The 23,307-nt window shown below is 33.4% G+C and overlaps 1 protein-coding gene across 3 annotated transcripts in view; it reads left to right on the forward strand.

Moving 5' to 3' along the window:
* Nucleotides 1-23,307, forward strand: part of LOC110993047 (transcription factor kayak) — a 32,759-nt gene that overhangs the window by 6,586 nt on the left and 2,866 nt on the right. Inside the window, exons 1-2 of one of the 3 annotated variants that reach the window (XM_022259123.2) lie at nucleotides 589-804; nucleotides 22,966-23,137. In XM_022259123.2, coding sequence (XP_022114815.2) covers nucleotides 703-804; nucleotides 22,966-23,137 — 274 coding nt within the window. In that variant the 5' untranslated portion in view covers nucleotides 589-702. Of the gene's footprint in view, nucleotides 1-588; nucleotides 805-21,905; nucleotides 22,266-22,965; nucleotides 23,138-23,307 lie in introns of those variants that run through there. The other 2 variants (XM_022259124.2, XM_022259122.2) reach the window with 2 other exon arrangements.

Consider the following 23,307-nt stretch of genomic DNA (forward strand, 5'->3'; position numbering starts at 1 on the left):
CTCTACGCAGACCGTATTCTATATACTGAACTATAGAGAGTGATCTGAAGAGTTCTTTGGGTTTGTTCCCTCAAGTCTCGTTCGAGCCAGCACTCAAAATTTCATCAGCATCATCTTGATGGCTAGAAGACTTCTGCCGTTTTTTGTGAATTAGCGAACTGTGAAATCGACTCCCGGTGGGGTCTTCCATGGGAGATACAACCTGCAACTGTTTAAAAAAGAGCCTACTCTTCCCTCAAAGGGCGGCAACGCACCCACTAAAATTTGTGTACATGCGGCGATTATTCCCATGAATTCCAAAATATTAATAATACGATTCTTTGAAGCAATTCGAACTATTTCGGTTTATTCCCGCTATTCGTTATTTCTTGCCAACTTTGAAGAAACAAATGGTTAATCGAAACTACTTCCAAGATTCATTGGAAAAATATTTTATCATGACAAAGTCGTTTGAATGTTTTGGCTCGGAATTGCTAAAATTGATGTCGCTTGTTACCTTTTTGTGAAATGCGAAGTGCGCGTGCGCGGTTTCGCCGCGTACAAAACTAGCTGGCACCGCGGGCGCTGACTCAGTTTGATATTAAACATTCTAGCCAACCCGCGTCTACATGAGTCATCCTCTTATCAGTTGTGTTTTTATTTGATTTTTTTATTGATTTATATTTGGTGCATTGGTTGTGGACGATTGTGAAAACTGTCTTCATGTCTCAGTTGGTGCCCTACCACCTTTTCAACGGCGAGCAGGACGAAAGTCTTATGTTTGCTACCATGTTCGACTACCAGAATGAATATTCAAAGCCAGTGGTGAGTTGTACATATAATACTTAATTAAATCGAATTAATTCAAGATTATTACTGTTGATTAAAATCTATATTATGCAACATTATACGTGAATAAATATCGTTAATAGTTTTTAATGTTCCGCTGTAATAAGAGATGGCGCCAGCATACAAAAGTGAAGTAATATGAGTTGATAAAGTTATCTCTCTCGGCCTTTAGCTTAAAATGTTTCAAGGTTTCAAATGGAAAGTTGTAGTTCCTGTAACTAGATTACTTATAGAAGTTATCAAAGATTGTCTTAGAACAAAACTTATTTGGCGAGTTTTATATGATGCAATATGAAGAAATGCGGATCTTGAGTCGTTTAGCACGTAACAAAATACATGTGAATGGGGCAAACTAGTTAAACGTCACAACTCATACGACTGGATGACGTCATCGTGTGACGTAATCGAAACACTAGCTTTGGGAAGTTCCTCGAACTTGGCAGCTGTTCCATTTATATGTATTCCTATATATCGATGACGCTCGGTTATGAAACTAATGAATATAATTTTTTTTTAAAGGTTCAATTACATCTTTATAAATTAATATTTTGTAATTGTGTCGAAGCGGTTTGATAAATTAAGCGACACTATTCTAATTGACGTGGTTCAATAATTTCTTATGTTATTTACCTCATTGACTTTGTAACCGCAAAGTTAATGAAAATTCTCGTAAAGTATCAATGAAGTCCTTGGGTATTACCTAAAGTTTACTACACCAGAAAACTTGGTTCTACTTCATAACTGAGTCACGTGCGCAATAATTGCTGTTTTATTAATTTAGATTTATAGAAACTTTTCTCTACCAACCACTTGGTTCAAATGTATTTAGAGAAATAATATACTATTTTGAGAGTTTCATTATTTTAATTCTTTACCTTATAACACTGTATTGTATTTATTGAAATAAGGCAGTCTCAATTTACATGATATTTAATATTACTGTAATATATGTTTTAACGAAGGGACTACTTTAGAACTTAGCAAACAGAAATCAACCTTTGATTTTGGTCAATATAACCGGTATTTTGTTCTGAACTATGTCGTCGTAAACGGTTTTGTCGGTAGTATAGTTATCATATTTATAACGGTTTTTTATAATACATATTTAATTTAATTAACTTGTCTTTATTCCCCGCGTGCATACAAAGCAATGTGGTCTTTTTATGATTACTAAAAGCCTGAATTCTAGAAACAACTGATCTTTAAGGAGTCTAATTGCGCAAGAACCGGGTAGCGATGTTAACCTTTTCGAGGCGAAATTTAAGTCCGGCTGTCTTGACCTACATTGCTTGTGAAATTTCTCCTGCGCCCGCGTCGTAATTTACTTCCAAGAACGCACGTCCGCCTGGGAATTCCCACTTTGAAATCGTTTACCTGCTTTTCGTAATATTGTTTTTAATTATATATTATACATAATATAGCCTTAATTACCTTCAAGGATTAATTAAATCTTGAACTTACGTAAAGAGTAATATTATATTTAATTACACCATTTGATTTAACTTACAATTATACAACAAATAATCTATGATGTGTAGTAGAAATTTTAAATTGGGTTTTTTATTCAATTTGTTCTGTTTTCATTGATTTCAAGTGATTAAATTAATTAAACCAATAATAAACTTGTGGTTAGATAGCAGATGTATTCGGTTGACAGTTGACACCTATTAAACGGTTATATGGCGACCAATAAAAGCCGGATATGAACAATTTGTTCTAATTGTACTGCACTAAGATGAACTGCTATATGTCTATTAACAACGTTAGATGTCTTTTAAATGTTTAAATGTTTATTATCTCTGTACTTGACGCTGTAATGCTAGCGTTAATTGCGAAGTTCCTCGAACTTGGCAGATATTTGTATTTTATATCAATGACACCTGGTTATGAAATTAATGTTAGTACATAGAAATGTTAATAAAAACGTCTTAAAAATCTTTAATTTTTAATTAACGCTTAAAAAAATTAAAGATTAATAAAAATTGGATAAATATTCAAATATGTAATAAAAGAAAAATTCGTGTTCAATTATTATTTCTTGTACTAAGATGAACGTGAATGAATGAAAGGTGCCCATTGTCATTTTAATTACTCTGTCTCATTTTTTTATTTTAAACATGCTTCTTTTAATTTCAAGCCATTAAAGATTGATCCTTTAATGGCTCTTTCAATTTTTGAAATTTTGCCATTGACCATGTTTGGCATCAGTATGCCAGACAAAGTTTTATGCACATATCAAAAACTTAAAGAAATACGATTGTTTAATATGTGTTGTTAAATGCGTTTAACTGATTTGGGTTTAGATAGAAAAAGCAAGGGAAGTGTTCCAAATTTTTTTTTTATGGCAACCTTTTGTAAACAGCGAAAATACAGTATATAAATATAATTGGTATTGCAAAAGTGTATTAAAATACTGAAATAGATTAAAATTTTTCACGGTCTTTGTGCGATTAGATAATATTCGTGTGTCATGCTTCGTAGAAATATGAGTCAGCCAAGATATCGCGGGCGGAAATCATAGTTCACAACATCTTGCGCGTAATTCGTAGTAATTTTTTTAAAGATTGTACATTAGGCAAACTTTTGATGGGAGAACGTTAGTTTCGATATTACAAGTAGTGATTTTATAGCTTCAGCGTGCAATACTCATCCCTGAGATCGTAGATTCGACGAAGCATTTAATATTCGCTCGAACGATAAAAGAGGAAAACATCGTGAGAAATCGGCTTGAATTAGATCCAAAAAGTCGGCGGTGTGTGGCACAGTAATAGGTAAATAGGTTTTATATGCCAATTAATGTTATGCTTTGATTTCTATTTACGAAATTAAAAGGGAAAAGGCTTCAGGGAGCTTTGTTTTCTCATTCGAAATGTGTGGAATTAAAATTCTTACATTATCCCATAATCCATAGATTTCATTTCAAGTATGCTACATACACTATTAATATTTAGCCCTTCCAACCAAAACCATTGTATCAAATCTTTAGACAGTTTAATAACTCTATGTTTGTTTCTCAATGCTTTAAAATTATATTTATTCATGCTCTACTTCACATATTTAAATTCAAGCATACATTACATTATTAATATTAAGTACATTCCAACCAAAACAATTGTTTCAAAGCCAGCTATATAACTGTAGAACTTGTTCAATAACTCCATGTTTGTTTCTCAATACTTTAACATTATTTTAATTCATGCCTTACTTTACATATTTCAATTCAAGCATGCCACATTACATTATTAATATTAAGTTCTTTCCAACTAAAACAATTATACAAGCCAGCTATAGAACTTGTTTAATAACCATTAAATGTTTGTTTCAAAATTCTTTAAAATTGTTTTATATTTATGCCATATTCTACATATTTCAATTCAAGTTTGCCACATTACATTATTAACATTAGATTATTTCCAACGAAAACAATTGTTTAAAAGCTAGCTAACGAACTTGTTTAATAACCCTATGTTCGTTTCTCAATGTTTTAACAGACATTTAAAATATCTAAGTACACAATTATCAGTAGTCACCATAAAGCTAAGTGGACACTTCGGTTGCATAAGTTGAGACGTTGTAACTTTATTGCTGTCGTTGAAGATAACTTAACCAATCTTATCCATTTCGGTCCATTACTTAAAGTGTTGTCCATTGTCTTGTTCCGCTTCGGGCAGAACTATGAAGATAATTTAAAACTCTTTAAAGCTTTTGTTCTTGGGTAAGAGCTACTTATAATAGTTATCTTTTTAACGAAGAACGGCATTCACAATCGAAAGTAATGCATATGTCAATTGTCAAACGCTTAAAATGAGGAGTTCTTTGAAGCAATGACAATTTAATATTGTACATTTGCTGTTGAAGTAAATTGCTTTCGAAACATTCCTTTGTTGCGTAATTTCGTAAGTAATTTTTTAAACAAAATTTTAAATGTGTTAAAATAACATATATATTTTGTAAGGCTAACTGTACTAATACATGTATGTACCAATATAATATGTAATATACAGATTCGTCATTATTAACTGCCATTGGCGTGTGTCATTTATAGAACTTATCTTCAAATTCAAAAATTTATTCATGTAGGTAACATAATGTAAAAAAAGAAATATACATTAAATGCTTCTAATTTTACATTTACTGGCAATAAACTCTCCGACACTCTTTTTAATCGCCAAGTTTTTTCTTTTACACAATGTTTGTAAGGAGCTGCAACCATTACACCATGTTCCATATGACATCTTGCGTAATCAAGAATAATAAAATAAATTAAATATAAAGATTTGTATGTGTATGTATTATATCTATCAGCAGAAGGCATGGTGAAATAGGAGCACGCACTTACATACTCGTGAGAACAACACGCAAATACGTAGTAGAAACAACAAAATACAAATATCAGAATAGAATTTCATTACTAATATAGCTTAACAATAGCCTTGTTAAATTTGAGGCAAATATAACAAGTCTTACGCCTTATAAAAGGCTGGTGTCGGTAGTATAACATTTTTATGCGCCTGCCCACTATTTGACAGTTTCACACCACCCACGTTGTTGTCTATCACTTTTTAAATACTTCATTTTTTATTACCGTTGTTAAACCACTTGTTAGATTTTTGACGTTTGACATTCGATTCGATACGTATTACATATATAATTTGTTTATGTTTTTACATGGATTATTTTAGTGATTGTATTGTGTCGTTGTAAATGGTTTTCATTTAAAATAAATGTAAATAAGAATGTTTCGGTTTGGTAATGGACCAGTCACGATTGCTTCCAATTATTTTAAATGGGTTTAATTTTTTATTAGCTCCGAGAAGGGTTCACTGCGATATCGGTATTTCAAATGACAATATTATTCTCGGCTTTTAAAGAAGATAACAATAGTACAGTAAATATTTTGAACTGACGTATATTTTAACGGGAGATTATTGTTAGCTAGTTGCAAAGTAGCCGCCTTTATGATGATTTAATCATTGTCTCTGACTCGCCCTTTGTGTTTGCGTTTTAAAGACCTATCCCGTCGCCAATCTCCAAAAAGTACAGTTTCTTTCAATTTTTTGTCATCGTTTCTTAAAGTTGGGCAAATGGAAAACAATATACGGTAGAATTGAGTAGTTTATGTATCCATTTTGAAAGATCTATAAAAAAATCTATATATCTATATAAAAAAAATCCGAACAATGCCAATTTTTGTCACTTAGAATTCATTTCGTGACGAAAATTTATATATAACATGATTTTGAAATTATAAACTAAATTATATACGATATAATATTTTATCGTAAGTCTACTTGGCTCGTATCGTATCGTAAGCCTTTATCCATTTCAGAAAAAAAAATAGACAAAATTACATGAATTTAATGTTTTGTATTTTTGTTTGCGCCTCAGTGCTCCAGCTCTCCATTGCTCTCCGCCGTCGACCCGAGACACTGACACAGCAACTCGTGATGGGATAGGGCCTTAAGCTTAAAAGAACTTATTCTTTTCCCCATGACAACTTTCAACTTCTTTCATTATTACCTCCATACATATAAAGTCCACATTTTATCTGTATATCTTGCTGTATGCCCCGCCCATTGACACTTCTGTTTTAGGGCAGTGTTTTTTTCAAGATGACATAAAAAGAGTTGAGCCTGCCTGCTGTCCTTATATTTATACAAACCACAGTGGTTTTTATTATATTATAAAATAAATAAATTAAAAAAAAGTAATTTTAAATTATCTATTGTAGTAGTATCGTTAGTAAAACTTGTAAGTATTGAATTAGGTTATTCATTTAAATGTCACTTGTCAATGTGATATCGTAACACATGACCTTGACAGAATTAATTTGTTTATTTTTTGTACATGTACATCTAATGCAGCTCTTGAATTTTATTGACTTTGGACGATAGTTACAACTAAGTACGGGTCGGATGACTCATACATTTGGACCGCATGTGAACATTCTTGAAATTTTTTAATCCTTTTGTTTAACTGATCGACAACTTAATTTTTCAGAGTCGCACGGGTATAAGATTAAAATTATTATTAAATATAATAATTAATTTTCTTTAAAATATATTTTAAGGTTCATACAATTTGGTTAAACTTCAAGGAATATTTTCTATATTTTCACCAAATTACGTACCTATTAATAATAATAAGAATAAATCCCATTTATTACCAATATTTACAAATGTTAACAATATACAGTCTTAATGTTTTTTTTATTTTAGTCGTTATCCTAGCTTAATTCGAAACCCCTTCACGGGTAAAAAGGCCTATTCCAGCATTAGAATTTCTCTATCCATGACTTTCTTTCTCCATTCGCTTCCTGATAACACTAATATCTATTCATGGTTTTTCTAAGGCGCCCTCTTCTTGCCTTTGGTACTTGTTATATAAAGTAGCCATCTTTAATCTATACCATTATTTTATAATTGTTTAAATAAACAAATTTCTAACAAAGGATTATCAGTTCCCACTGCAATTATTTCTTTGTTGCACTCAGTTACGTCACAATGAGCTTGAAGCCGATATTTACAACAGCTGCTAAGTCCTTGTTCCGATTATGGTCATGAGTCGTGCTTAGAGCACCGTAGATTACTGACATTTTCCACGTTTCCGCCTTGATTGCCTTATTAAAGGATGTCATACTTGCATTGAGTGCACGTGCGTTTGATTATTATTATAAAATCTTATGTCCTACATTTATGTGTTCTATTTACATAGAATTGTTCACCTCATAAGGCAGACAATGGCCGCATTCATAAGCTAAAGAATACGACAGATTCCACAATTTAACAATAGATCGATAGCAATGAAATATGGCAATTAATAGGAACTCGTTGGGCGTATGAAATCCCTTAGAGATCATACAGGCATTACTTTCAATTAGTCTTGCAACGAATAGTAAACGGGAGTATACCGAATATTCGGCGAGGCCCCTGACCGAATAGCCGAATATTAGGCAAAAGTATTCGGCTGAATTTTAGCGCCCAAAACTTGTACAGACGTGATTGTTTCCCGCTCCTTTGCTTTGTTCTAATGAACTCATCGCCCGCGCGCCCGCTATAACTCTGTGCGGTATATTGCTAACGAACTGTATGACTACTTAATGAATGATTATAAAAGAAATCCAATTCCAATTTTTATTACCACAATAATTGAAATACATAGAATTCTTCATTTTTACAATTCAGAAGATGATAATGTACCTGTGTTATGTACCAATTAATACTTAAATGATTATACCAGAAATGAAAATATGAATATATACGTAATCAATCGATTTAAATATTTCATTTTTACCAATTATTTCTCTGTACAAAATATATTATTTAAGTATTCGGTATTCGGCCGAATAATATGTAGATATTCGGTATCCGGCCGAATATAATAAAACTGAATATTCGTTGCTAGTCTACTTTAAATAAAACCTTCCTCCGCTGCTTATAGAATCATATATTGAATAAATTTCACTTGAACAAAAATCGTGATCGACGCTACTATAAGCGCACATCCAATACGGACATTATTTAATGAACCCTCGTCAGATGAAAAGGTCAAATTATTTGAAAAGATTAATCTCGTAAATTATGTGGGCCTAATGCGTCTCACCAGATTTCTCGGTTGACAGCCTGACTTATATACAAAAGGACCTTAATTTTTTATCGCCAGAAAACCGTCAAATAACTCTCCGATATTAAAATTGTGGTACCGTTTAATGTGTTCGTTTGTGGTATGCATACAATGTTTGAATATTTTTATTTGTGTGGGCATTCTTGCTTGAAGGATCTCGCACTCTGTCAGTACAGAGAGTATTGCACTCGTAAATGTTTATGACTGCATTTAGTACGACGAACATTTGATTTAATTTTTTGTGACCTATTGATTTCGTTGCCTTTAAATTCACGAAGATTTTCGGTTCAAAGTTGATGTGGAAATTTTTAAGTGCAGCAATTTTACCACTTTGGTTGACGATATAATTCGTTGTTCCTATTGAATCCAATTTATCGTTTTATTACTCCCACGCAGTTTTGATGTGTTTTTGGTTTTCTTTGTTTTCGGACTGTTTCCTTATAAATATTGTAATCAGTATTTCACATATACTCTATTGCATTTATTCAACGCGGTAATTTTTTGTTCAGCGTTCCTATTATTCAATTAATGATTTTCCTCAATGTCTGTCTCTGTCTAACATTACCAATGCAATCTATATAAGTGTTTTGAATAATTTATAATTGGTACAACTTTTGTCTCAATAAACTAATTCATTTTAATTTTTATTTTGTACTCAAGTTCATATTATATCGTCAACAAATTATAATTCTTTAAAACCTCTAACGATACAAATTTGACAAATTTATATATAGATAAGTAACCATTTGCAAATATTTGTGCAATTCACCTAACTACAATTTGGCACTTATTTACTTCACTAACTTAATTATGAATTCTACGTAAGTAATCGCGCAGACTGTTGGATTCCTAATTAGGAGGAGACCAAAAGGGTTTGTTGGTGGCACCTCATTGTTCTCTGCGATATCTAGGCTACAGGGTGTCGCAAGTTCGCCTTTTTGAGGAGTTGAAAGTTCTGCTGCATGCGTTGCGAAATTGCGTAGGTGATGCATTTGCGCGGGGGCCTGTCTGGTCGGCAGGGGCGGCCGGTGGTGTGTTTACGATGCACCGGCGCCGAGTGGGGCGTAGGCGTCGCCAAGGGGCGTCGCGCCAGGCTTATCAGACGACGGCGGGGCCGCCGCGCGAGCCTCACTCACCGCTCCACCGCTGACCGTGATTCTCGTGTTGTACTGCCACCGGTTTAGATAAAAAACCTTTGTCCAGTCGAAGCGCAATATTTACGTTCTCCGCACAGGGGTTTTCCGCGCCCGACATCTGTCAGTCGCTTGTTTTTATTGTGCGCACGCGTTCGCCTCTGTTGTTCCAAGTTTGAAATCGCAAGTGTTGTGCAGTGCATATTAGTTAGTGGATTGCCTTATCGTTGTTATTTGGTAAGTGGGAATGATAATTATTTTTGATATTTGTCCGAATGGCTGATGTCATCATAATGTAATTGTGTTTTAACGGCCTACATAGTTAAGTCAGCGTTTTCCTCGTAGGTCGTTCGTTACATGTCGGAACATGATTTTGCGATGTTGAAACTGGATCGCTTCATTTTGTTTCCTGCAATGTTTGAGGCTGCAGATTTTAGTTAGGTTTTAAATATTTTGCTAATTAGGCAAAAGGTTTTGGCGATGTTGTCTGGTGCGCATGTGACGGTGCGTTGTTGCGCGCGCGCTTCGTGTCATCGTTCGCGGTCAGTTGAACGAACCCTCAGACCGACGTCAACCTTGCCATAATCGAGATTATTTGCATCATCAGTATACCTACTGAGCACTGGGGAGTACTATCTGGTTATGTCATGTGGATGTGAATAGTGCTTTATCATGAGGACATACACCTCTTGCATCACCCTTATTCTGTCTTTTGCTAAGACATTGAAGGTTTTATTTTAGATTTCTATGTCTTAAATAAAATTCTTATCACTTAGAGAAGTCATTAAACGATTGCATACATTATATTCATATAAACAATACACTTACATTTGCATCTGACTGAATTTTTAAGTAGGTAGGTTTAGAAAAGGTAATAATATTAATAGTTAACTAAGTACCTACTTAATAAATTTTGAACGATAAAATACATATAGCTAATCAGTTGCATAGTCCTTGTATACTTTGAAGTATTTTGCAATGAAAGTTCTTATCTCTGTTTTCGTGGAAGGGTGATAAGCGGCCGGCTGGAATTAGCAGACCTTTTGCGCGTCACTATCACACTGATAACGAATATTTGTAATATGTATAGTAAGATTGCTTCAGAAATTGTATATATATCTATGTTTAGTGACGCTAAAATCTATTTATGAGATAGAATCCTTTACAATACTTCACAATTTTAAATTATTGCAAAAGCAAGGAATTACGTATGTATTATTGATATTTAGATTTTTTAATGTAATACGCGACAAACGGGTAGGAGGCTCACCGGTTGTCCAATTAAAATAGATTAAAAATTAAATTAGTAATTATTTAAATTAATTTTCTGCTTAATTTATTATAAGAGGGAGAATTGTACTACACATTAATCGGAAATATCAAATAAGGACCGCCATTATTTGAGACAGAGTCGTCGACCGTAAAGTGTGGTTAGGGATTGAATACTTCTTTCTATGTGTTTATTAAAGTCGGGTTTACAGTTATTATTATTGATTTTTTAATCACTTTGCACCTATTTAATAGATGTACGTAATTAGTGTCTGATACGAGTTGGGCCAATGTAAATACGAACGTGATTTCGTAAACAACAACAAACTTTCGTCGTAATGAAAGCGGTTTAAAATATCCGCTTTTAAGATGCTGAACATGACTTCTGAATGTCAAATCAATTACACTTTTGATATACAGGAGTAGCTTAGTATCTCAGAATAATTATTGATTTATAACCACATTAATTAATTAATTTAATTATTTACACTCATTGCAATATTTATAATAATAAAAATCACAAATAACTCAAAACTTAAAAATTACTATCATTATTTTTTCGTGCATTTCATATCTTCATAGGTTCTAGTTTTTAGACAACCCGAATGCATGTTTAGAACTTACTTCAAGACTTAAGTAGATGCACAGACGACTATAATCTATAGATACGTTTTAAATTATATTGTAATATTAAAAATGGATTATAAGATAAACCTCATGAAGGTTAATTTGTGCAAGAATGCAAGTAGATTTGCATTAACGATTTGTTGATTTTATTCTACTACTAGCATTTTAATTATGATTAAAATTTTCGTATCCACCTCCATTTATAGCGAACTCACGAGTGTAAAGCCACATTTATAAATTTATTTATAAGTCACAAACTTGTATGCTTAAAATATTCAAGAATATGTCATCACAAATTGTACACATACACATCAATTTTATTAGGATATACAAATTTCATACTAGCAGGGAAAAAATACACAAGCAACAACAAATTAAAAAATATACCAAAACTAAATTGAATTAATTAAAAACTTATTTCAGTCTTCTTTGCCTAATTAAATTAGCCGATGAACTTATTAGGCTTTAAAACTAAAGTATAGGAGTTTAGGTTTAAAGGTACCTACTAAGTTTTTAAAAGTATTAAGCAACTATTAGGGGCAATTGCCCCTAATAGTTGCTTAATACTTTTAACTTAATTAAGTTCTCTATATATACCTGGAGTAATTAGGTTATTCTATGTGTTTTTTTTAATTAAAATTATATTTATGGAAAAAACAAATAAAAAAATTAAAAGGGATACAACCACCAAAAGTACCTCAGGAAAAAACTGAAAAAAATATGATGAGTGGGCAAGAAGTACATACTTAAGTAAATCCAATATAAAATATAGAAATCTAATCTAAACCTGAATCTAAAATAATATAAAAAATATTATTAAGTAATCTAAAATGTTGTGTTAAAAAAGAAAAATAACTGGTATTACCTCGAACTCTCGTTAAAATCCGCTGTGCAGATTATCGACCTTATTACATTTGTTAAAAGAGTGCCGGGGAGTTTATTGCCAGTTCTTCTCTTCCGCCCTTGATTTGAGAACTGGTAGTAAATGTAAAATTAGAAGCATTCTGTTTTTGACGTTCATAAGTGTACATTGTGTTACTTAAATGAATAAATGAATTTGTATAAATGAGCAATTAAAAATACCTTTGTTGTGAAATGTAGTGTTTGGTTAGATTTTCTGTACATTTTCTTTATATCACGTATTAATCATTTCCTCGGCTCAAGGTAACGTTCGAGACAATGGCTTTGTCTGACGTCTGCACGTAACTGTTTCACGCTGCTTTATTACTTTTGCCGTCAAAAGTCTTTGCAATTTTAAAAGTAAGGTACACCTTGACATTCGTACATTTAAGTTTAAGTTCATTAAGTTTAAATAAACAAAAATAAACGTCCAATGGCAAACAGTTTAACCAATTTCTTATGACACTGGAGGAAACTAGCGTTTAAGGTACAGGCTAGGCCTAGTTTAAACGGTAGTGCTCCTAGATGTATATTTTGTAAGGTTAACCACACTGAATATTGTAATATGTAGAATGTAATATTTGTTTTGAGTCAAATAAAGAATTTTTTTTTATATGGGAGTGAAAAATTTGATCGAAATCCCCCCATTTACGTTTTGCCTACAGATTTGTAACTTTTTTTTAAATTATCATCGATTCAAACTGAAGGCTTATTACTGAGATACATCGTGCTTATAACACTTTTAACTTTTATTTGAGACCGTGTAACATGAGTAATTTAAACTCATGTGGGCGACGCAATTAAAAAACAAAATAAAACAAGCAAACTACAGCGTGGGTTGTCTTTGTTTAAATTACTTGTTAATGTCAAATATGATTTTATAGATATACATAGTACAGATACCGGCAAACGTCTTGAGCATTAAACAAGGGAGTGGGGGAAAGTTAAGGAAACGGAACTGAATGTATAATTTTGTTAGGTTTAATTATATCATATCAAAAGAAAACCAGTTTTTATATCTATGAAATAATGCATACGGTACATAGTACATTATTTATCACTTATCCGTACTACATAACAGTTTAAAAATAATAATGACGGAACGATAATACGAGATAATGCACCGGGCCGTTGTGAAGGCCATATATTATATGCGTGCTCTTACAAAAAGTATTATACAAGTATTATTTATTAATGGCACTACATACTTTTTAGGTTTGGGCCTCAGATTTCTGTATATGATCATTTGTCACTGTAATAGGCAAGTAGGTGATCAGCCTCCTGTAACACACTCCGAGTTTTTGGGTCTAAAGCAAGCCGGTTTCCTCACGATATTTTCCTTCACCGTTCGAGCGAATGTTAAATGCGCACACAGTGAGAAAGTCTATTAGTGCACAGCCGGGGAACGAACCTACGGCCGAGGTATGAGTCGCATGCCGAAGCCACTAGGCCAACACCGCTCAATATAAACGTATTATAGGCATACAAAAACAATGAATATTTTTTATGGAACATTTATGTATAATTGACTTAATACAAAAGTTTACCCAAAGCCAAAACAGTGTTACACATAGGCAGCAATATTGTATTGGCTTCGTCTGTAAGAATAAATACATATTTTTACAAATTAATATTCCAAGTGAATTTTGTGCGATGTTTTGCTAATTTAATAGTAGTAGTAGTAGCAAAGAAATAATTATTTGGCCTTAATCAAAACAATTCTAGAAATTCCCTTAAGTACTGTTTTACATAATCTTGAAAAATCTTTGAAATATTATTGACTTTGTATACGATATAAAAATCTGGAATTATAAATTCACAATACCTTGCATAGCGTTCTTTGTTGCGCAGCCGTGTCTTATCGCCATTAATAAAATAATATAATATAGAAATTGATAACCTGTCTGCCCTAATTTGTGTTATTAATTAATGAGCCCTATGATCATTCTTTACATACCTTTTTCAAGAAGTCAACATTTTCCGTATTACGCAGTATTTTTTAGTTTATAATATAAGATAAGATAATTTGAAATATATGATAATATGTTTGAGAGTAAGAAGAGTAGAGAGAGATGGAAACAATAGGAGGAAGAGATACTCTATAAGAGGACCTTGAAAAAAAAATTCTGTATTTAATAAAAGTGTGTATATTGTGTAAAGTATGAATGTTTCAAGAAGTAAATGTTTATGACCAAAATCAAATTTAATATAAACTTTATAAAAAGTTTTATATAGGTTAGGTAGAGTCGATTTTATAATAACCACAAGCATTTGTCGTTAAAACTCCGTATTATGTTCCAATTTTTAATGAAACATGTGGTTTGGCAACTCGGCGCGAGGAGGAATGCTCGCCATTTCCGGACTATATCCGGTCCTCCGGCGCCATACTTTGCGGCTTAAGATCGAAACCTCAACGTTATGAGACCGCCTTCACACTTTTATTTTTCAATAGACTAATTTTTTACGACTCAAATCCTGAGGCTAGAGAACGCGTGTTTCGTAACATTACAATTAAACATTATGATTGAATAAATATTATTTTGATATTTTTAAATCAAATTCATATACTTACGACGGTGATAGTAATAACTAATAATTTATTTATTTAAATAAAAACTTTTTTGATTAATTTTAATATCTATCGTTAATCACTACTGCATCTTAGTTATTTTTTTTCCATACGCCAAAGAAGTATAACTTCTAACGCGTGTACATAATATATACACAATTCTTTTTGTTGTTGTAAAGAACAGAGGAGAAATGGGCGGGAGGCTCATGTTACACATAGTTTTTGAATAGTGTTAGAGATAAGTTGTCTACTCTAGTAACTAATCCGTTTTTCTTCCTGCACTTTCTAGTGCGTCCTTCAGGCTGACCTTGCATTGGCAACGTATCAAAAGAGAAATTGTATTGTATTTTCATGAAATTTCACTGTCGTGTGATTCATAGTTCGTATGAATCATGCGTGATTTTGAATTGAACGCTCGAAGTGACCCGCGGCAAAGTGTGGTGAGTCACACGGGTTTTCCGAGAAACGATATGCGACGGTTTTCATGAAAATTGAGGCCGATTCCTGTGATTATAACCGTACGAATGTGGTTTAAGCAAACCGATTGTATAGATATTGTTATATAAAAACCGTCAGTGTTTATGTATTTGTTTTTGTAATTAGTTATTTAATCAAATAATTTATGCATTTATTTCTTGAGATATGGATTGCAAATATATAACAGTGTTATATATGATTTGATAAAATGTTATATTTAATATTGATTTGACACATTGACTTTTGTATTTTATAAAATTTGGCATCAACATTTGTTAATAATGGGTTAATTTAATTACTTGACACTAGAATCATAAACTTTATGTATAATATATGTCGCAGCAATACCGCTGGCAATCTAGCAACATTGACAAATTTTATCAACGATTCGTTCGAACGAATTAACAGTTTTGAACTTCTTTGACTTTCATAATGACAATGGCAACTGACATTAACAGCCATACTTCAAAATAAATATGAAAGACTGTGAAGTTACTACAGACTATCCAATAAACAATAATCTGTAGATCTATTAACATTGGCAATTATAATAAACCATAGAACGGGTTTTAAATAATTTGACATTGTTTTATTAAATTATAATGAAATTGGCAGCGGATACCAGTGCCATTACTCTGATATATATAACCAGCGATATTTTAATAAAGCCATAACCCATTTGTTTCATTCAAAACAACTCTTAGTTTACGAGTGTACCCATAAAACAATTGCTAATTAATGTAATAAATAAAAGTTTGTCTCTAATATTATTAATCTCTAATATTATAAATTGTATAAATAATGTATAAAGTATCACAATCGTTTAGTCGTAGTATATCATTGTTCCCAAACAATCGCGTATCGATTTTTTCGCACTTCACTCTCCGTTATGGCTACAGTAGGATGCACTTTTAACAAAGGTAGGAAGGGCTTTGGCGCGCTGCCAAGTCATTTATTATGCGCTTGGTGGCGGTCAATGTCGCGACAGAATGCAGGCGCCGCATACTGCTTGCATGTGTAGTAAAGATTATGCATCTCGACGTATATTTAAAACAGTCAATTACTGTGTTGTGGTTGGGGATCTATCAAAAATGTAATTCACACTGTAATAACTGACTTAGGGTCTTCAAGAATTGAGCGTGCCAAATCTTAAAAAGCAGGCAATGCACTCGCGAGCCCTCATTTAATATCAGGTAAGCCTTGTAATAATTTTTTTTTCGACAGTGGACAGAGTGCCTCCAAGAGATCGCCCTCATTTTCATTTAATTTTTTCAAATTATTGCAACGAAGTATTAATAAATAAATAAAAATACGGTAATGTAAGAATGTTAGTGTCACTTAAAAGAAAGGAGAACTTTAACTAGAATCTGTTAGAAATAGTTCTTACTAAAGCCACTCCCTTGCTTGGGAAATGTAAGAATTGCCAGTAAATACATGAAATATATATAATCTGTGCCGTAAAACAGTTGTTTAAACTGTAAAATACTGCGTAGTTATAAGATGTTAAAAGTTTGCATTGAACATAATGCGCAAGGCTTGTACGTTAAAGAACCATGACTGAATTAAGTAATGCTTTTAATAAGTACTCATATTTAAAATATCCATACGGGAATTAAAAATTACTAGTTTTCCTAGTAGAATTTCAAGTATATATCAGAAAAACATTTTGTTTAGGTTTTATTCATGAAAATAGTATGAAATGGGAATTACTTAAATACTTTCATAGTACAATAGAAGTAACGACGTAGTTACGAAAATAGTATTGATATTCGTGGCTATATAGGCTTTTTGTTTTACGATGAAATGCAGTAAACGAACCGCGAACTATGACTGTATGTCAAAGTCCATTGAATTTTTGACATATATCCAAAATTTGGCTTAATGCCCCCGCAGAGGGCGTCAGTGAGCCTCGTACTTCACCTCGCTCCAAGTCTCTTCCGCTCTCTTCGTCTCATCTGCAACTGTACGACGCAAGGCTTGCTTGGGACTTTCCACTTTCCTTGAGGGTTCCAATCAAGCGCCTGCTGATGAAACATATCCCATATTTGGAATCTCTGGGGAGTGTATGGCTTTTCCATTTCTACTTGCGTCGCTTGATCTGCTGAAATATTACTTTCGTTTTACATATCACTCCTAAATTTGTGGTCTTTTTGATTATACGCCAAAAATGTGGAATACTATTTTTAGAATACAGAAGGTATTGGAGTAATCGTATTCTTCTCGTCAGGGTAGATATTTGGCCCAAGTGTTCTATTGTTATATTCTGATTATCGAATTTGAATATAAAATATATGGATATGGGTAGGCATACATTAAATCACTTCAAGAAGTTCCAAGACCATTCGAGCAACGCAATTAGTGCAGGCAATTAGCCGTCTGTTAATGAGTTTACAACTGACCGGTTGAAGAAGGTTCGTTGTGGAGGTCGAATTTCCGTACTATTGCAGGCTTGATTGAATAAAACAATCTAAATTTCAGTTAAAAATTTGGTTTTATAAAAGTTCTCTATTTTATCCTGATCATTCTTGTGTCCATGTGTAATAAACATATAATAAAAATCAATTTTACAATTTTTTGTACAAAACCTTTTTTACAGATTATGTGTGTCCAAATTTCAACTTTTTTTTTCATAAAATTACCAGAAAACCTTTTGCTATCCATTAATCTTTTAAGTACATTTTAAATCATAGTATATTTCCGTCAAACGGTTTACAATAGAAGTTTGTTTGCGGCAATGGTGTAAACATATAGTATCTGAATTGATTGTCGCAGTGTTTAAATACGCAGTATCATATTGTTATCAATAATAATATTATTATTATTAGCTAATTGACAAGTGTTGACCTGGAGGTTCGCTATAGGCTTTACTTAGAAACATTTGGGTTACAGGACGTGGTAATAATATTGCATTGACATTACAGAGTCCTCGGCATATTATTTCAAAAGGTATTGTTTACCTCGAGTCGAGGTGCTTCACACCTTTCCGTGTTTGTTTTCGAAAATTTACATACTTTATGGCGGAGTCGGTCGTTGACCTCGTTACTTTTCACGGAAGACAGTGCTGTCAATGGAAAATCCTCGATGTATATCCTTGTAACTCACGGACAAGATAACTTCGACACTGGAAACAATGGTTCCTCTTAGATCAATTGGCTTATCTAATACACATGTCCAGAAGGTTCTAAATTTTCCATGTTGTGGTTGGATTAATAGATGTTAATTAGTCAATTTCCTTTAACCCCTAGGTGGGGCAGAGCGCATCCACCATGTTCGGTCTTGGGCCTCGTATTTCAAAATAATATATTAATAGATGTACCGTGTAGTTTTTGATGTCATAGATGCGAGAGAGGTATGTTAGGAGAGCAAGTGCGATGCACGTAAAGATCTTAGACAACTTTTATAAATATTAATAGTTTGATTGAAAATAAAACTCACTGCTTTTTAAATAAACTTGTTTTTATTTTTCGTTGTGGGCGTGGCGTACGATCACGCCGATACCACGTGCTCAGATAATGCGCATGACATTGTTTGGTCTTGAATTTTCCACCGCCATAGGAACTCCTTAATTATGGTTTAAGTATCTTAGAATGATTTCGTTTGACACAAAACAATTTAAAGACAGTTTTAATACTGGCTGTATTGTGTACTAGTTAGTTGCGTTTAATATAAGGAAAATAACAATTGTAAACCAAAGCAAATAATGCTTACATCTCGACCAATTACAAATTTAATTACAAGTATTATTCTTATCAAACCAACTTCTATATATGAATGTCCCCTGAATTTGTTTATATATGTTTGGTAGGTCATTGGCAATACGAATAGATTCGTGATTAACTCAAAATATTCTTGTCCATCAGACTCTCTTTAACTAACAGCTGAATAACAGGTGAATACCAGCTGAGTTTCATCATTGCAAGTCAAGGCAGGATACGAAATTCCATCTGTATCACCTCTATCATCAGACTTCCTGCCAGTTATCCCCTGTCTATAAAAAATCTAAGAGAGATTATATATGTAAAGTACATCACATCATCTATAAATTATTCTAAAATAGATGACTATTACGGTGAACATAAATTTTACAAATATTTGCAAAAATAAACAGTATTATAAGTGCAAATTTTAGTTTTTACCTATTAATTACTTAAACACGATTCTATTACTTACGTAAATGTAAAAAGTTCTTAGAACTATCAGATGAATTAAACAAAAGACTATCACTAACATTTTACAAATATTTGCAAAAAAAAAAAAAAACAGAATTATAAGTGCAAATTTTAGTTTTTACCTAGTAACTTAATAAACATGACGTAAATGTACAAAGTTCTTACAACTATCAGATGAATTAAACAAAAGAAACCGTTTATCACATAAGACACGGTACTAAAATATTTCCTGCTAAGTACAATAATAAGGTTATATTATACGGAATGTGTATTAGAGTCAAATATGGGTGAGTTCTGCACGTGTTTTGCGGACCGGTCTTATCTTAATATGTGCAATAGATAATTCTTGTGTTACAAATAACAAGTACATCCTTGATACATATTCGAATAATTTTAACTTCGTAATCGACGTGTAACTTTTTATAAATAAAAACGCTAACTACGCAATTTCGTGAAACGCGAATTTACGCGAAAGGAATGCAAAATCTTATCGCTAACAAGTGGTCTCTCCCAGATAACCGTAGTAAGGAAAGCAAACGATTAAAAAAAAATATTTTGCAAGAAGCGCATAAACAAATCTTATAAAAACCAACCTTAATCTAAAATATTATATTATTTTTTTAACTAAAAAGATAACCTCATGAATTCAGATGCAATACAAAAACATAAGAAATAAAATTATTACAAAAGTCACGATTGAGCAAGATAGGATATGGGATATAGATATAGGTATAGGATAGGGATATAGATATAGGATAGGTTAAGAAATCTTTATGTAGAAGAGTTTTAAAAGATGCTAGGGAGCTAGCCAATCGTATGGAGTCGGCTTTATTCCACAACTTAATGGCAGAGAATCTAAACTAATTGTCTAAGAAGAATAAGCTGTAAGATTTAAAAAAAGAATCTATTAAAGGACCATAATATAGCTTATATAGTTATAAGGATCTGAGAATTTACTGCCAGTTCTCAAATCAAGGGCATAGAATAGAGCGCCGAGAACTGGCAATAAACTCTCTGTCGTTACGCGCTTATAATCCGAATCTATCACTAATGTAGTATTGTGCTATTATGATTTCAATGTAATGAAATTAACGCCTCTGTCAACATAGCCTATTTTGAAGCAGAAACGTCACAACTAGAAATAGAGGTGATCTCATCAGGCACGCGATAACGATTGTCCACCGACTTCTGTTTATCGCGATGTTAGCCTGTGAGGTGTAAGAGGACAGAAATATAATCGCGGTCCTTAGATCCAGAAACGAGGCTTTGGCATAAGCAGCACAGCAGCTGATTTGGCCAAGTGGTTTCAACGTTTCACCCCTGAGTTCAAATTAGCGAAGAAACCTGCATGTCTGACCCAAAAAGGCAGTATCTCTGAGTGCAGATAAAGAAATGTGGGACCCAGAGTCCGAGTTTGAACGAAATAATGTTTTAATTGTAACTTGTAAGAAATTGTTAAAAATGAACGATTTAACGACTTGGTGAATGATTTGTAAGGTTTAATGACCTGAGCGTAATTCGACACCTTTAGTTTTACTATTAAATGATAGATAAAGTATGTGCGTCAATAATTTCGGTTGTTAATTGCTAGGTAAGCACCGTGACCAATTAACACACGGCCTGCGCCGACGAAATTCATTTAAGCAATTGTAGTAATTGACTCGAGTGCGCGCCTTCCGGAGCGCTCATCTGCCTTGTCCTGTTTTGCTATAGATCACAATCAGTACAAGGAATCATGTCTTGTCTCGTTTCATTAACCTACAGAATTATAATTACCTAGCAATGTATTTTAAATAAACACGACCATATAGGGAAGTTGTTTATCATTTTCCTATTCGATACCTTATTAGGATCATTATCGAAATTTACCGCCCACGAATATAATAACTGGTAACTAAGAAGTTCGTCCTTGCCACAAGGTCTAGTCATTCCGCCCACCATCAGCATCTACTTCCAAGTAATAGGCAACTAAGCTTTCTTGGTTTCATTATTCACGCATGTAGCGTCTTATGACAGCACGTTTAATATCTTTTTCCGGCATTAGTTAGGTTATAAATGTCAAAATCGTCTTGTATTGTTATATTGGAAACTAGGATTTATTATCTGTAGAATACTGAGGTGTAGTTCGGAGTTGCGAAAACCCTATTATCTAGACGGTCTGATCTGTTTGCGTAATGTGTTCTTTACCTTTGATAACTAGCCGCCGCGTGCTGCGAAATGATGCGAAATATTTCCGGAGTTGAGGAGTGTTCTATAAATATATGATTCGAAATTGCTCGTGGGCGATGATTTCGGGCGAAGTCGGGCGGTGTGGGGCGGCAGTAGCGCGCGATCCGTCGCGGCCGGCCGCCGTACGCCGCGCGCAACGAACGAACGACACGCACTCCCGCGCACGAAAACTTCATCGCGATCGCGATTAACGATACCAATCCGCCCCACGACACCCGAACCCTTTCCATTGTCTGCAATTCGCAATTTGTTTGCGAGGGCGGGTTATAACGAATAAATCGACTAACAAACTCGAACCACGAAGGTGTCCGCGTCGCAAAAAGCGCAACACAATAGAGTAAGCGTCTAATTATAACGTGGTTGAGTTAGAACGACGAGATGCAGAATATCGACCCACTGGAGTTCGCCAATATTCTGGCCACAGAACTGTGGTGCCAGCAGGTATTTGTAGAACTCATGGTAGAAGCATTTATTCAGCCGATTTGCAAACCCCACTTACGTTTATGCGAGGATGTAACTAGGTCACCAATTTAGAATACAATTCTTATTGAATACTTGCGGAGTCTTTTTCAGCCCAGTCTAAAACTAAAAACCGATATAAGTCATCCCCTAACAAATGTATATCTTTAAATAATAAACGTAATTGCTCTTAGCGAGTTGTTTATTTTATGTTTTGATACGAAGGATAGGTGAAAGATTTATTGCTCTGAAACTGGAATCTTTCAGTACGCGTGTGAATTACCCTCAGAGTACTTCAGTTTATTAGTAGTTTATTATAAGTAGAAATTGTAGGTCTTATGATCATGTCAGGACTGCTTTGATGATGACCAAACCATTATTAATAATTTTCTGAATTATAACTTAAATATAGGTGATTTGCAATCTAAAGATTAAATATTTCTGTATATTGCTTATTTGGTGTTTTGTTTTGTTTATTAAATAATCTGTGTTGTTACATATTTAATTATTGTTGATAAAAGTTTATTTGGAATGTGGAACAATATTCAAAACAAATATTGCATAACCACATGTTGTCTATGTCGTCTTACTTTTTATCGATTAGAAAATGTATAAATCACAGTTTATTAACTTAATGTTTCTAGTACAATGTATAGCTAAATTTTCCCTCTTCTAATTCCAGTTGGCAAACCTCGAAGGCCTCCAATCGGGGGTCCCAACACGCACGACGGCGACCATCACTCCCACTCAGTTGCGAAACTTCGAGCAGACTTACATCGAGTTGAACAACTGCCACAACGATCAGGCAAGCCACGCTGGATTCGTACCACCGTCAGTCACACAGCCCAATTACGGTAAGTCAAATATGACTTTCTTATCAATACTTTAGAAATTTCCTAAAAGAAACCTCTAACTTTTCTCTTAGTGGTTTTCAACCAAATGCTTGGTTATTTGGTTCGTACCATAACTCGTCCATTTAGTTTGGATTTCAGATCGTTATTTGATTGCACACGGGATATCTAGT

The sequence above is a fragment of the Pieris rapae genome, chromosome 1 (assembly GCF_905147795.1).
Source record: "Pieris rapae chromosome 1, ilPieRapa1.1, whole genome shotgun sequence".
Classification (NCBI taxonomy): Eukaryota; Metazoa; Arthropoda; class Insecta; order Lepidoptera; family Pieridae; genus Pieris; species Pieris rapae.